The following is a 13,781-nucleotide window of genomic DNA, read 5'->3' on the forward strand; positions in this document are numbered from 1 at the left end:
GAGGCTCCAGTGTTGCTGCTTTGATCCAATCAGAATTCAGCTAGCTTGTTGCCAGCGCCGTTTGAATTCTGCCGGAGAATAAACACGAGTGGCGGCTGTGCAGTGTAAACGAACAGAACACATACAGTTGATAGACAGCTGCGGTAGCCAATCAGATCACGAGTTGTTGACAGTGGCCCATCTAGGTAGCCTTACGTTGGACATTCACTCGTCGCTCCTAAGTGAGTTTCCAATCACAAGTTGTAGATAGGTGCTAAAAATGTTGAGTTCAAATTAGAGATGTCCGATAATATCGGTCTGCCGATATTATCGGCCGATAAATGCGTTAAAATGTAATATCGGAAATTATCGGTATCGGTTTTTTTATTATCAGTATCGTTTTTTGTTTTTTTTTGTTTTTTTTTATTAAATCCACATAAAAAACACAAGATACACATACAATTAGTGCACCAACCCAAAAAACCTCCCTCCCCCATTTACACTCATTCACACAAAAAGGTTGTTTCTTTCTGTTATTAATATTCTGGTTCCTACATTATATATCAATATATATCAATACAGTCTGCAAGGGATACAGTCCGTAAGCACACATGATTGTGCGTGCTGCTGGTCCACTAATAGTACTAACCTTTAACAGTTGATTTTACAAATTTTCATTCATTACTAGTTTCTATGTAACTGTTTTTATATTGTTTTACTTTCTTTTTTATTCAAGAAAATGTTTTTAATTTGTTTATCTTATTTTATTTTATTCATTTTTTTAAAAAGTACCTTATCTTCACCATACCCGGTTGTCCAAATTAGGCATAATAATGTGTTAATTCCACGACTGTATATATATATCGGTTGATATCGGTATCGGTAATTAAAGAGTTGGACAATATCGGAATACCGGCAAAAAGCCATTATCGGACATCCCTAGTTCAAATATATTTTTTCACGTTTAAAGACATTTTTTACAACTATTTAAATTTTGACAGTAACACGTAAAATGTGTTTTCATTTCTGATGCGCCTTTATTGATTTTTTTTAATTTTTTTAATTGCGCCGAAAAATAGCCCGTTCTGCCCATTATTGACTAATTGAGATGATTCAATGCCGAGTAGCGCGCGAGTGTGTTTCTGTATTGTCATTTTCCCCATAGTAATCCTTGTTGGCTCTCATTGATTCACATTGTTGTTGATGGGGAAGGGATCTGTGGGTACTCCTCATGTAATCCACATGACCGGCTTGCGTGTTAACTCAAAATGGCTCGGGAATCTCTGTGAGATTGATCCTATTTTGTTAATATCTATTTATTGTACGTTTTTAGGTGTCATAAATCATATAAATATGGTAATATTTAAAGGCCTACTGAAATGAATTTTTTTTATTTAAACGGGGATAGCAGATCTATTCTATGTGTCATACTTGATCATTTTGCGATATTGCCATATTTTTGCTGAAAGGATTTAGTATAGAACAACGACGATAAAGATCGCAACTTTTGGTATCTGATAAAAAAAGGCTTGCTCCTACCGGAAGTAGCGTGACGTAGTCAGTTGAACATATACGCAAAGTTCCCTATTGTTTACAATGATGGCCGCATGAAGTGAGAGAGATTCGGACCGAGAAAGCGACAATTTCCCCATTAATTTGAGCGAGGATGAAAGATTTGTGGATGAGTAAAGTGCAAGTGAAGGACTAGTGGGGAGTTGAAGCTATTCAGATAGGGAAGATGCTGTGAGAGCCGGGGGTGACCTGATATTCAGCTGGGAATGACTACAACAGTAAATAAACACAAGACATATATATACTCTATTAGCCACAACACAACCAGGCTTATATTTAACATGCCACAAATTAATCCTGCATAAAAACAACTAGGTGTTTGTTATGCTAGCTCCTAGCTCCTCTGCTAGCTCCTAGCTCCATAGAACACGCCAATACAATTCAAACACCTGATCAACACACACAATCACTCAGCCCAAAAGACCGTTCACCTAACCCAAGGTTCATAAAGCTTATATATTTTTAAAAAGTTACGTACGTGACGCGCACGTACGGTACGGTACGTGTTATGCTAGCTCCTAGCTCCTATGCTAGCTCCTAGCTCCATAGAACACGCCAATACAATTCAAACACCTGATCAACACACACAATCACTCAGCCCAAAAGACCGTTCACCTAACCCAAGGTTCATAAAGCTTATATATTTTTAAAAAGTTACGTACATACGCAAAAAAAAGTTGCGCACATACGGTCAAGCGATCAAATGTTTAGAAGCCAAAGCTGCATACTCACAGTAGCACGTCTGCGTCTTTGTCATCCAAATCAAAGTAATCCTGGTAAGAGTCTGTGTTGTCCCAGTTCCCTACAGGCGTCTGTGTATCGAAGTCAAAAGTCCTCCTGGTTAGAGTCTCTGTTATCCGAGTTCTTCCATCTTGACTGCATCTTTCGGGAATGTAAACAAAGAAGCGCCGGCTGTGTACTGTTGTGGCTGACTACGTTCGAAAAATACGTCCATTTCGCACCGACAACTTTCTTCTTTGCTTGCTCAGCTTCCTTCTCCATAATGCAATGAACATGATTGAAACAGATTCACGAACACAGATGTCCAGAATACTGTGGAATTATGAAATGAAAACAGAGCTTTTTCGTATTGGCTTCAATGTGGAAGGCATACCCGTGTTCGCCGGGCTACGTCACGCGCATACGTCATCCTCAGAGGCGTTTCGAACCGGAAGTTTAGCGGCAAATTTAAAATGTCACTTTATAAGTTAACCCGGCCGTATTGGCATGTGTTATAATGTTAAGATTTCATCATTGATATATAAACTATCAGACTGCGTGGTCGGTAGTAGTGGCTTTCAGTAGGCCTTTAATGTGGAGGCAACTTGTCTTTCCACTGCACCGCTACTTTAAAAACAACGGCAGTTCGTGCATTCACGAAGTGATTAGGCGGCGCGTTTCGGCCTAATTAAGTGGAGCATTTAGGTGAAACCGAGGCGAGAAAAAACACATTCCGCTTCCTCCCGAAGCAGCCTCGTTAAAGAGCTACAACAAAGGCAGGGAAGCGAAACACTTTAAATATCATCTTCGCTCCTCAGTCGCACTTTGCCGTCTTCGGGGGCGGCGCGTTTGCTCAGAAACAAGCGATTATGTCCCCAGTAAAGGCTCCCAAAGTGACAAAAATATCGGCTAATTGGCCCCCGGATCAGGCTGCAGGTTGTTTCCGCTGCACGCACACACCAGCCGAGTCTTTCCGGTCCTCGGTGATGCAAACACGAGTTGGGGAGTGCGACCGACAGAAGACGACGACTCTAATTAGCGTGTTTGTCAGTCGTCACATGACAGGAAGTCCTTACACAAACCTCCTGCTCCCGCTGGGTTCGACAAAGACCGGGAATGCGCTGACCTTTTCCGTGTCGATGCCTTTGGACATGGACCACGTGGAGACGATGTAGTCCATGACGCGCTCGCTCAGGCCCTTGGGCACCTGGTAGAGCTTGAGGAAGTCGCGCACGTTGTTGAGCATCTCGTGGTAGCGGTTGGTGTTGGCGTACATCTGCTGGAAGATGGTGGTCACGTTGCCGAAGATGGTGGCGTAGAGCAGAGCTGCAAGGGAGCAAACGCGCACAATCTCCGTCAGAAAGATCATTTTTTATTATTAATAATTGAAGATTTTTGATTATGAGCCGATTCTTTGGCTTTGGTGGAGGTCTTGGCTCGACCCCGAGTCGTTTACTGTAACTTTTTCCCTACACTTTGAACCCTGCGGCTTATAAAACGCTGCGGCTAACTTATGGATTTTTAGTAGTTTTAAAACATTTTTATTTGCCTCTGCAATTTAAAAATGCACCGAAAAGGTGTGTGTGGGAGGGAACATGTGGTCAGCGCACTTGCTGCTGTCCATGGTGCTGAGGACGAGCGCCATGCATGTGCTGACGGCGAGACACAGCCGGCAGGTGATTAGATTTCGCAGGTGGTACGTGTTAATCTAATCATCTGTTGTCTTTAACAGTGGGCGGCCGGGTGCAGGAGGGGGAGGAAGTTTTGGAGAGGGACTAAAAAATTCCTGGAGAAACGTGCAACTGATGAGTGTGTTAAAAAACATGACATCTGTTCTACAACTCTGTACGCTTGGCTACTTTGACGCACGTATTCGTAGACCCGCAAGACAGCGACTGCTACAGTGTGTTTTAGTGTTTTCAAGTTACCGGAAGTAGAATGCTGTCCAGTTTTCTAGCCGTCCATAGCGTTTCTACTCATACGGCTTCTTCACTCTAAGCAACGTTTAAAGTTAAAGTACCAATGATTGTCACACACACACTAGGTGTGGTGAATTTAACCTCTGCATTTGACCCATTCCTTTGTTCACCCCCTGGGAGGTGAGAGGAGCAGTGAGCAGCAGCGGTGGCAGCGCCCGGGAATCATTTTGGTGATTTAACCCTCAATTCTAACCCTTGATGCTGAGCGCCAAGCAGGGAGGTAATGGCTCCCATTTTTATAGTCTTTTATAGGGTTTGAACTCCCGACCTACCGATCTCAGGGTGGACACTCTAACTGGTTTGTAAGTTTTACAATATAACTAAAACAATTCTTACTTACTAAACCGTCCCATTTGTGATGTCCGTAGGAGTGTTTTCATGCATATTTGTCCCTGCTATCGTAATGTAATGACGCTAGCGTCGTTAGCAATAGCTAGTATGATAACCAGAGATGTCCGATAATGGCTTTTTTGCCAATATCAACCGATACCTATATATACAGTCGTGGAATTAACACATTATGATGCCTAATTTTGTTGTGATGCCCCGCTGGATGCATTAAACAATGTAACAAGGTTTTTCAAAATAAATCAACTCAAGTTATGGAAAAAAAATGCCAACATCGCACTGCCATATTTATTATTGAAGTCACAAAGTGCATTATTTTTTTTTAACATGCCTCAAAACAGCAGCTTGGAATTTGGGACATGCTCTCCCTGAGCGAGCATGAGGAGGTTGAGGTGGGTGGGGTTGGAGGGGGCGGGGGTGTATATTGTAGCGTCCCGGAAGAGTTAGTGCTGCAAGGGGTTCTGGGTATTTGTTCTGTTGTGTTTATGTTGTGTTACGGTGCGGATGTTCTCCCGAAATGTGTTTGTCATTCTTGTCTGGTGTGTGTTCACATTGTGGCGCATATTTGTAACAGTGTTAAAGTTGTTTATACGGCCACCCTCAGTGTGACCTGTATGGCTGTTGACCAAGTATGCCTTGCATTCACTTGTGTGTGTGAAAAGCCGTAGATATTATGTGACTGGGCCGGCACACAAAGGCAGTGCCTTTAAGGTTTATTGGCGCTCTGTACTTCTCCCTACGTCCGTGTACACAGCGGCCTTTTAAAAAGTCATACATTTTACTTTTTGAAACCGATACCGATAATTTCCGATATCACATTTTAAAGCATTTATCGGCCGATAATATCGGCAGTCCGATATTGTACATCTCTAATGCTAACACAATTACGAGGGTCTGTGTTAGTATTATTAACTTACAACAGGATTCTTTGTGTATCGTTTCAGTTTTTGTAAAATTCACCAAAACGCCACCGTGGAGTTATTGAGTCTGTTTAGCTGATTGGAGAGCTTGCTTGCACAGCTAGTGGGTCCATGACGATGACTTCTGTTTTGTTTGATCAGCCGTTTTACTGCCGTGTTTTTGTTGTTGTTTGTTTTTTTACTCGGGACTACCCGTGGGCCGTATTTTGGACGCTGGCGGGCTGTATCTGGCCGGCGGGCCGTATTTTGGGGACCACTGATCTTAGACATTTACAAAGTATGTATATGTATTGTTGCATTTGAACAACTGTATTGTTGATAAGTAGGGATGTCTGATAATGGCTTTTTTGCCGATATCCAATATTGTCCAACTCTTAATTACAGATACCGATATCAACCGATACCGATATATACAGTCGTGGAATTAACACATTATTATGTCTAATTTGGACAACCAGGTATGGTGAAGATAAGGTCCTTTTTAAAAAAAAATAAAAAAATAAGATAAATACATTTAAAAAAAATGATTGAATAAAAAATAAAGTAAAACAATATAAAAACAGTTACATAGAAACTAGTAATGAATGAAAATGAGTAAAATTAACTGTTAAAGGTTAGTACTATTAGTGGAGCAGCAGCACGCACAATCATGTGTGCTTACGGACTGTATCCCTTGCAGACTGTATTGATATATATTGATATATAATGTAGGAACCAGAATATTAATAACAGAAAGAAACAACCCTTTTGTGTGAATGAGTGTAAATGGGGGAGGGAGGTTTTTTGGGTTGGTGCACTAATTGTAAGAGTATCTTGTGTTTTTTTATGTTGATTTAATAAAAAATTAAAAATAAATAAAAATAAAAACGATACCGATAATAAAAAAACGATACAGATAATTTCCGATATTGCATTTTAAAGCATTGTCCGCATATGTCCGATAATATCGGCAGGCCGATATTATCGGACATCTCTATTGATAATAGAGGTAAATTATTGGTATTGTTCATTATCAATAGCGCTATTTCTATTGGTATTTGTATTGCTCCATTTGTAGTGTAATAATGCTCATTGTCATTTCTGTACTATTATTTATTTCACTAACTGCTTCTTTGCTATCACTTTTGCCATCATATTTGTACATATCCTATTTGCTGATGTTGCTCTATTGTTGTTGTTGTTGTTATTGTTGTGTTTGCTGTTGTTGTTTTTGTCTCTCTGTCTTATCCCCCTCTTCTCCCCACAATTTCCCCCTCGGTCTTCCTTTTTATCCTCTTTCTATCCCCTCCTGCTCCGGCCCGGCTGCACCAAATGATAATATAAATACATCTAATAAAGTCAAATACAAATAAGGCAACAAGAGAAGTATCCTACACTTCTCTTTTGTAAAGTAAATCTGAACAGCCTATATGGACATCTACATCAACTATATGATTTGCCTGAGTAGCTGGACAGGACAAAAAATAAATAAAAATTAAAGCTGCAAGCAGCGATGGACGGGACCGACTTTGACGGCACATAAAATCCAAACCGGAGAAGTAATTAAAACTATTTTGTCAACTTTTAATCAGAAGGGTTCAAATCTCTCTCCTGTGCTAGTTTGAAGCCGACACGACAAACGCGCACAGAGGAGATAATGTTTGAAAAAAGGTGACCGGTTTTTACAAAACTTTTGTTTTGAAGGGGGAATTGCAAACTTCCTGCTGATTTTTGCTGGGGTTGTCAATATATGAAATGTAGGTCTAAGTGAGACCTACATATAGGTTTTTGTTTCATGTCTCTACGACATTCCTACTGGAAGTTAGAGGCAGTTTTGTCTGTGTTTTCTTCCTAGGAGCAGTTTTGTCTGTTTTCTTCCAAGGGGGCGCTAGAGCGCAATTTTGAATTTTGGGGTTGGGTTTTTTATTAGATCGCAATTTTTGCCAGTCCTGATGTGTGTGTCCAGTTTGGTGAGCTTTGAAGCATGTTAAGGGGGTCAAATGATAGCTCAAAGAGGCAAAAGTGACTGTTTTTACAAAATGTTTGTTTTGAAGGGGGAATTGCAAACTTCCTGTTGATTTTTGCTGAAGGATGTCAGTGTATGAAATCTAGGTCTAAGTGAGACCTACATAGAGGTTTTTGTTTCATGTCTCCCCGACATTCATAGTGGGAGTTACAGGCAGTTTTGTATGTGTTTTTTTCCTAGGGGGCGCTAGAGTGTAATTTTGAGTTTTGGGGCTAGTTTTTTTGATTACATCGCAATTTTCGCCAGTCTTGATGTGTGTGTCCAGTTTGGTGAGTTTTGAAGCATGTTAAGGGGGTCAAATTATAGCTCAAAGAGGCAAAAGTGACTGTTTTTACAAAACTTTTGTTTTGAAGGGGGAATTGCAAACTTCCTGTTGATTTTTGCTGAAGGATGTCAGTGTATGAAATCTAGGTCTAAGTGAGACCTACATGGAGGTGTTTCATGTCTCTCCGACTTTCCTAGTGGGAGTTACAGGCAGTTTTGTCTGTGTTTTCTTCCTAGGGGGCGCTAGAGTGCAATTTTGAGTTTTGGGGTTTGGTTTTTTGATTAGATCGCAATTTTCGCCGGTCCTGATGTGTGTGTCAAATATGGTGAGTTTTGAAGCATGTTAAGGGGGTCAAATGACAGCTCAAAGAGGCGGCGGTATAATAATAATAAAACCTTACAAATACAATAGGGTCCTCTGTCCCAGAGGGACATTCGGTCCCTAAAAAGACATTTACAAAAGGTCAAAAAGTGCTAAAGAAAGGCTTTAAATATGATTTTTGTCTAATAGTTGAAGTCTTTAAAAATTGTCCCCTCTTAAACCGTTTCTTCGCAGCAGCTTTGTTACTTTCTAGAAAAGTCCCCTTAGGGCCCAAAATGAAGAGCCGAACTGCCTTTTTTTTTTTTTTTAAATGCACAAGCGAAGAAGAACCAAAACGGCGTCCGAGGCGAGCTGCTGAGCGGAGCGGTTTGATGCTTTGTGAGCCGAGTCGGCGTCTGGTCCCCGCGCGCACAGCTGCTGTCCTAACATCAACTTCCTGTAAATAAGACTCCATTTTGCAAAAACTCAATGCTGCCTCCACAAAGACAGAAAGTGCTGATTTGACAATATTTCTTCCTGGGCTTGTACGACTCCAATGTGTCACTGTTTTGAGTATTTTGCAAAAAACCAGAGCGACGCTTCTGTCATCTTTTTGGCAGCGAGCGTCGGCGGAGACGAACGGCCGCCGTGGTGCGTTTAATGCCGCCCGTAAATCCCAATTACAAGTGGTGTAAGATTGTGATGTTGCTGAAGGCAGCAGCTCTTCGCAGACTGGACTCGGCGCGCAACAATTCTCACAGGTCAACTGTTGTTGAACCATCGGGTCATCCAGGGCCGGCTCTAGATCATTCGACACCCCGGGCGAGAGTGAACACCCCCCCCATCTCCAGTGAACTCACTGAGGAATTCATGAAAGTGAAACAATACAAAAAGAAAGCTATTGTAAGTTAAAAATACTAACACAGACACTCGAAACGTGTTAGCATATTAGCTACGGCTAACGACGCTAGCTTGATTACATTACGGTAGCAAGTACAAATATGCATGAAAACACCCTGTGGAGGGAGGTGTGGCCAGCGCGCCTGCAGGCGCAAAGGTCACCGCCTCTGTCTATGGTGCTGAGGACGAGCGCCATCGAGACACAGCTGGCAGGTGATTAGATTTCACAGGTGGTACGTGTTAATCTAATCATCTGTTGTCTTTAACAGTAAGCGGCCGGGAGCAGGAGGGGAGAGAGGATACGGACGTGGCTGAAAAGTCGCATCCTGCTGGAGAGAAAACTTTGTTAAAACCTTGTTAAAACCTGCACGCTTGGCTCTTGTGCCGTGTCTGACAGTGGGACTGCGAGGACGCAACCTCCACACACTCCGACAGACATCACACATGGGACGATTTAGTAAGTAAATTGTTTTAGTTGTATTGTAAAACTTATAAACGTGGCTTGGCTTGGTGTGATGAATGGAGAATACTTTCGAGCAGAAACGCTATGAACGGCATTTCTACTTCCGGTTGAAAGCACGATCGGTAAATGGAAGGACACTGGAGCACCTGCAGTGAGCGAACTCGTCCAAAAGACGGCGCCATAGCACAAACAATAAAACACCTTCTCAGAGTATTTTTGTTTTGTTTTTTTAAACTATTTTTATCATGGTTGGCAGCGAAACAAAATCCATAAACAAGCCGCAGGGTTCAAAGTGTAGGGAAAAATGGTATCTGCTTGACTTATGACTTCAAAGCAAGTTATCCATCAAATTGTACACTGTAAAAGTGGCACTAAATTTTACGGTAAAATTCTGGCGCCTTGAGTTTTTTACCGCACGATCAACTCTGCTACCATTTTTTTCCACGTACAGAAACAAACTATTAAAACAACTGTATATTTTAAAGTAAAAACTGGGCAAAAAAAAACGGAATTTACAGTATAAGTTCTCACAGACTCGCATGTCGGCAGTGGGCGTGAACCCAGGGTGCAGAGACAGGACATGACGAGCAGGTAAAAATTCTAATTCAATTGGCTTTTAGCGGCAACAAAGACAAAAAGTTGCAAAAGAAAAATAGCAAGACGATGCAAAAGAGATGTTGAGAATCAACAGAACCGGGTGTGTCAATCAGCGCTCCTGACGAGGCAGGGGAAGCGTCCGGAAAGTGGAAAAACTGCAGGTCATGACATAAACTGTTACATTTGTCACGATGAGAAGTTAAACTCTGTAAAAAAAATAATTAAAAACAACATTTAAATGCTGTTCGGTGGGAATTGAATGATAGCTGTCAATCACAGCTGCCTCATGTGTGATTAAAAACTCAATCATTACTCGTTTTCCCGGGAAATGTCCCATATTTTGAAAAGCAAATGCTGACAGAAATGTGCCGAAAGTATGTGTGTGGTGTTGCGTCTGACCAGTCTTCCCTCTCAGGGAATTAAAGTCACCGGTCAATCCCAAATTCTTTCGATGACATATATGCTGAGTAAGAAGGACCATCAAGACAGAATAGGAATATTATCACGTTTTACTAAAGCTTTAGGAGACCAGTCCAATTGTCCGTTCATTTCGACATCTCGAAGTGGTCTGACATTCAATCGGGAAGAGACAACTTATTGAATAGAAAACAGTCCCCTCACCCCCGCCCAGAAAGGAATGCATCCCCCTAGCTCCAACACTGATAAGGCAAGAAGGGGGATGCATCACTCCCACATTCCAATGCCCAAGACAAAACACAGACATCTGCAGACAAAGAGAGACAAGCATACAGAGTATAAATGGAAAAATACTAGCTGATTTAAACAAGACTATGAATAAAGAAAGAACTCTTAAATATATATGCATTCTCTACAGTGGACACCCAGGAAGTCCACATTCAGGTCTACAGCGTTGGTTGGCTTGCCACACCTGTTAGGAGAAATGGTAATTGTCAGGTTCAAACACTGATGACTTCTATTAAACGAGACAAGAAGCAAAGAAATAAACAGAGACAGAATTCAATTTGGCTCTATTGAGGAGAAACGCGGCGACTGTACCCTCTGTACAGTCTTCCACCACGCTCTGACAAAAAAAGGTTTACGTCTCCTCCTTTATTTGGACACTCCCTGTTTACACAACAACATCTGCTTCCAAAGGAACAGCTCTTGTTTTTGGTCACATTGAAAACAAAAGAAAAATATGCCTCGGGCTTGGGCTGGTCCTGGATCTAACTTGGGCATGGCCTTGGATGACAATAGATAACCCCCATCCCGTCTCCTCCCATCGTACACAATGGAATTTTCCAAGCCTTTGCTTGGTGCAACAAAGACAACCTCTTGTCTGTTCATTTGGGAACTTAGAGAACGGAAAGTTTTTTGATAATTTACATACATTTTTTCTGACAGTAATCCTGGATTTTTCCAGGAAATTTGGCATATTTTGAGTAGCAGGTGTAACACTGACCTGATTGGAGTCACAACGCCGAACAAAAAATATGAACCCCAAAGATGTAAAACTTCTACTATATACACAAAAGACCTATTCCTCTCAAATATTGTTGACAAATGATATGGAATTGTGTGATGTGTTGTACTGTATGTGTGTTCATGTTCGGAATAAACTAAAACAAGAAAGAAAGAAATCTGTCTAAATCTGTGTTAGTGAGCATTTCTTCTTTTAATAGCTATGGATTTTACGTTAAAAAAAACTAACAAAAAAACAGGCAGCTCGGTCACTAGAATTTTATGGTAAATGTACGGTTTTGATGTTCACATTATGGTTACTTTAGCTGCCTTTTTTACTTTAAAATCTGGCGTGGCACAGTTGGGAGAGTGGCCGTGCCAGCAACCTGAGGGTTCCTGGTTCGATCCCCACCTTCTACCAACCTCGCCACGTCCGTTGTGTCCTTGAGCAAGACACTAGAATGAGACAGTCAGAGATTACAAAGAGAAACATAGCCAGGACTTGTGATCTCGCCAGAAAGATGTCCAGGCATCGAGTAATTGTCTCTGGCCCCCTGCCTGCGAGAGGCAATGATGAGAGATATAGCAGATTAGTCTCGCTTAACAAGTGGTTGGCTAGCTACTGTAGGACGCAGGGACTAACGTTTATTGATAACTGGCCCTCTTTCTGGGGCAAACCAGGCTTGCTGATGAGAGACGGCCTTCACCCTAACCAGGAAGGCGCCATCATCCTGTCTAGAAACATAGACTACTATTTAAGTCTCACTTGACTGACTACACTAGAGCAAGCCCGGTCACAGGCAATTACAATGTCTGTTAGTCCGGGTGAGGAGTCAGTTAAGCTAGAACTAGCCAGCGCCAGGCTGGATAATCCATGTACGCATAGCAATTCTCTTAGAATAATACACAATTCACATAATGTTTTTTCTGTTGTGTCTGTGTCAGAGGTGGACATGCATTCTACTGAGGTGGCAAATTATGATATGTCCAGTCTATTGCAGCACCAAGCAAACAATCGGAAAATTCCCGTCATATCAATTCCTAGATATGGTCGAAACTATTTAAAGTGCACTACGCATAATAAACGCAACATTGTTAATATTGCCACTACGGATAATCTTAACAAAAACTCGTCAAAACAGCCCAATACCTATAATATGGGCTTTTTAAACATAAGATCATTGTCTCCCAAGGCGTTATTGGTTAATGAGGTCATTAGAGACAACAATCTTAACGTCATTGGTCTTAGCGAAACCTGGCTCAAACCGGACGAATTTTTTGCGCTCAATGAGGCATCTCCTCCTAACTATACGAATGCGCATGTTGCCCGCCCTCTTAAAAGGGGAGGGGGTGTCGCACTAATATACAATGAAAATTTCAACCTTACCCCTAACCTAAATAATAAATATAAATCGTTTGAGGTGCTTACTATGAGGTCTGTCACACCGCTACCTCTCGACCTGGCTGTTATCTACCGCCCCCCTGGGCCCTATTCGGACTTTATCAGTGAATTCTCAGAGTTCGTTGCTGATCTAGTGACGCACGCCGACAATATAATCATAATGGGGGACTTTAATATCCATATGAATACCCCATCGGACCCTCAGTGCGTGGCGCTCCAAACCATAATTGATAGCTGTGGTCTTACACAAATAATACATGAACCCACGCATCGCAACGGTAATACAATAGATCTAGTGCTTGTCAGGGGTGTCACCACCTCCAAAGTTATGATACTTCCATATACTAAAGTAATGTCCGATCATTACCTTATAAAATTTGAAGTTTTGACTCTTTGTCAACAAGCTAATAATAATAATAACTGCTATAGCGGCCGCAACATTAATGCTGCCACAACGATGACTCTTGCTGACCTACTGCCTTCGGTAATAGCACCATTCCCAAATTATGTCGGCTCTATTGATAAACTCACTAACAACTTTGACGATGCCTTGCGCGAAATTATTGATAGTATAGCACCGCTAAAGCAAAAAAGGGCCCCTAAAAGGCGCACCCCATGGTTTACAGAAGAAATTAGAGCTCATAAATTATCATGTAGAAAACTGGAACGCAAATGGCGCGCGACTAAACTTGAGGTTTTCCATCAAGCATGGAGTGATAGTTTAATAACTTATAAACGCATGCTTACCTTAGCTAAAGCTAAATACTACTCAAATCTCATCCGCCTCAACAAAAACGATCCTAAATTTCTGTTTAGTACAGTAGCATCGCTAACCCAACAAGGGACTCCTCCCAGTAGCTCCACCCACTCGGCAGATGATTTTATGAATTTCTTTAATAAGAAAATTGA

The 13,781-nt window shown here is 41.6% G+C and overlaps 1 protein-coding gene across 1 annotated transcript in view; it reads right to left on the minus strand.

Moving 5' to 3' along the window:
- The window catches only part of LOC133640859 (potassium voltage-gated channel subfamily H member 5-like), a 114,645-nt gene that overhangs the window by 75,926 nt on the left and 24,938 nt on the right, over positions 1-13,781 (minus strand). Inside the window, exon 4 of the mRNA XM_062034541.1 lies at positions 3,398-3,597. Within this exon, the coding sequence (XP_061890525.1) occupies positions 3,398-3,597 (200 nt within the window). The remainder of the gene's footprint in view (positions 1-3,397; positions 3,598-13,781) is intronic.

This window comes from Entelurus aequoreus, linkage group LG23 (genome assembly GCF_033978785.1).
Source record: "Entelurus aequoreus isolate RoL-2023_Sb linkage group LG23, RoL_Eaeq_v1.1, whole genome shotgun sequence".
Lineage (NCBI taxonomy): Eukaryota > Metazoa > Chordata > Actinopteri > Syngnathiformes > Syngnathidae > Entelurus > Entelurus aequoreus.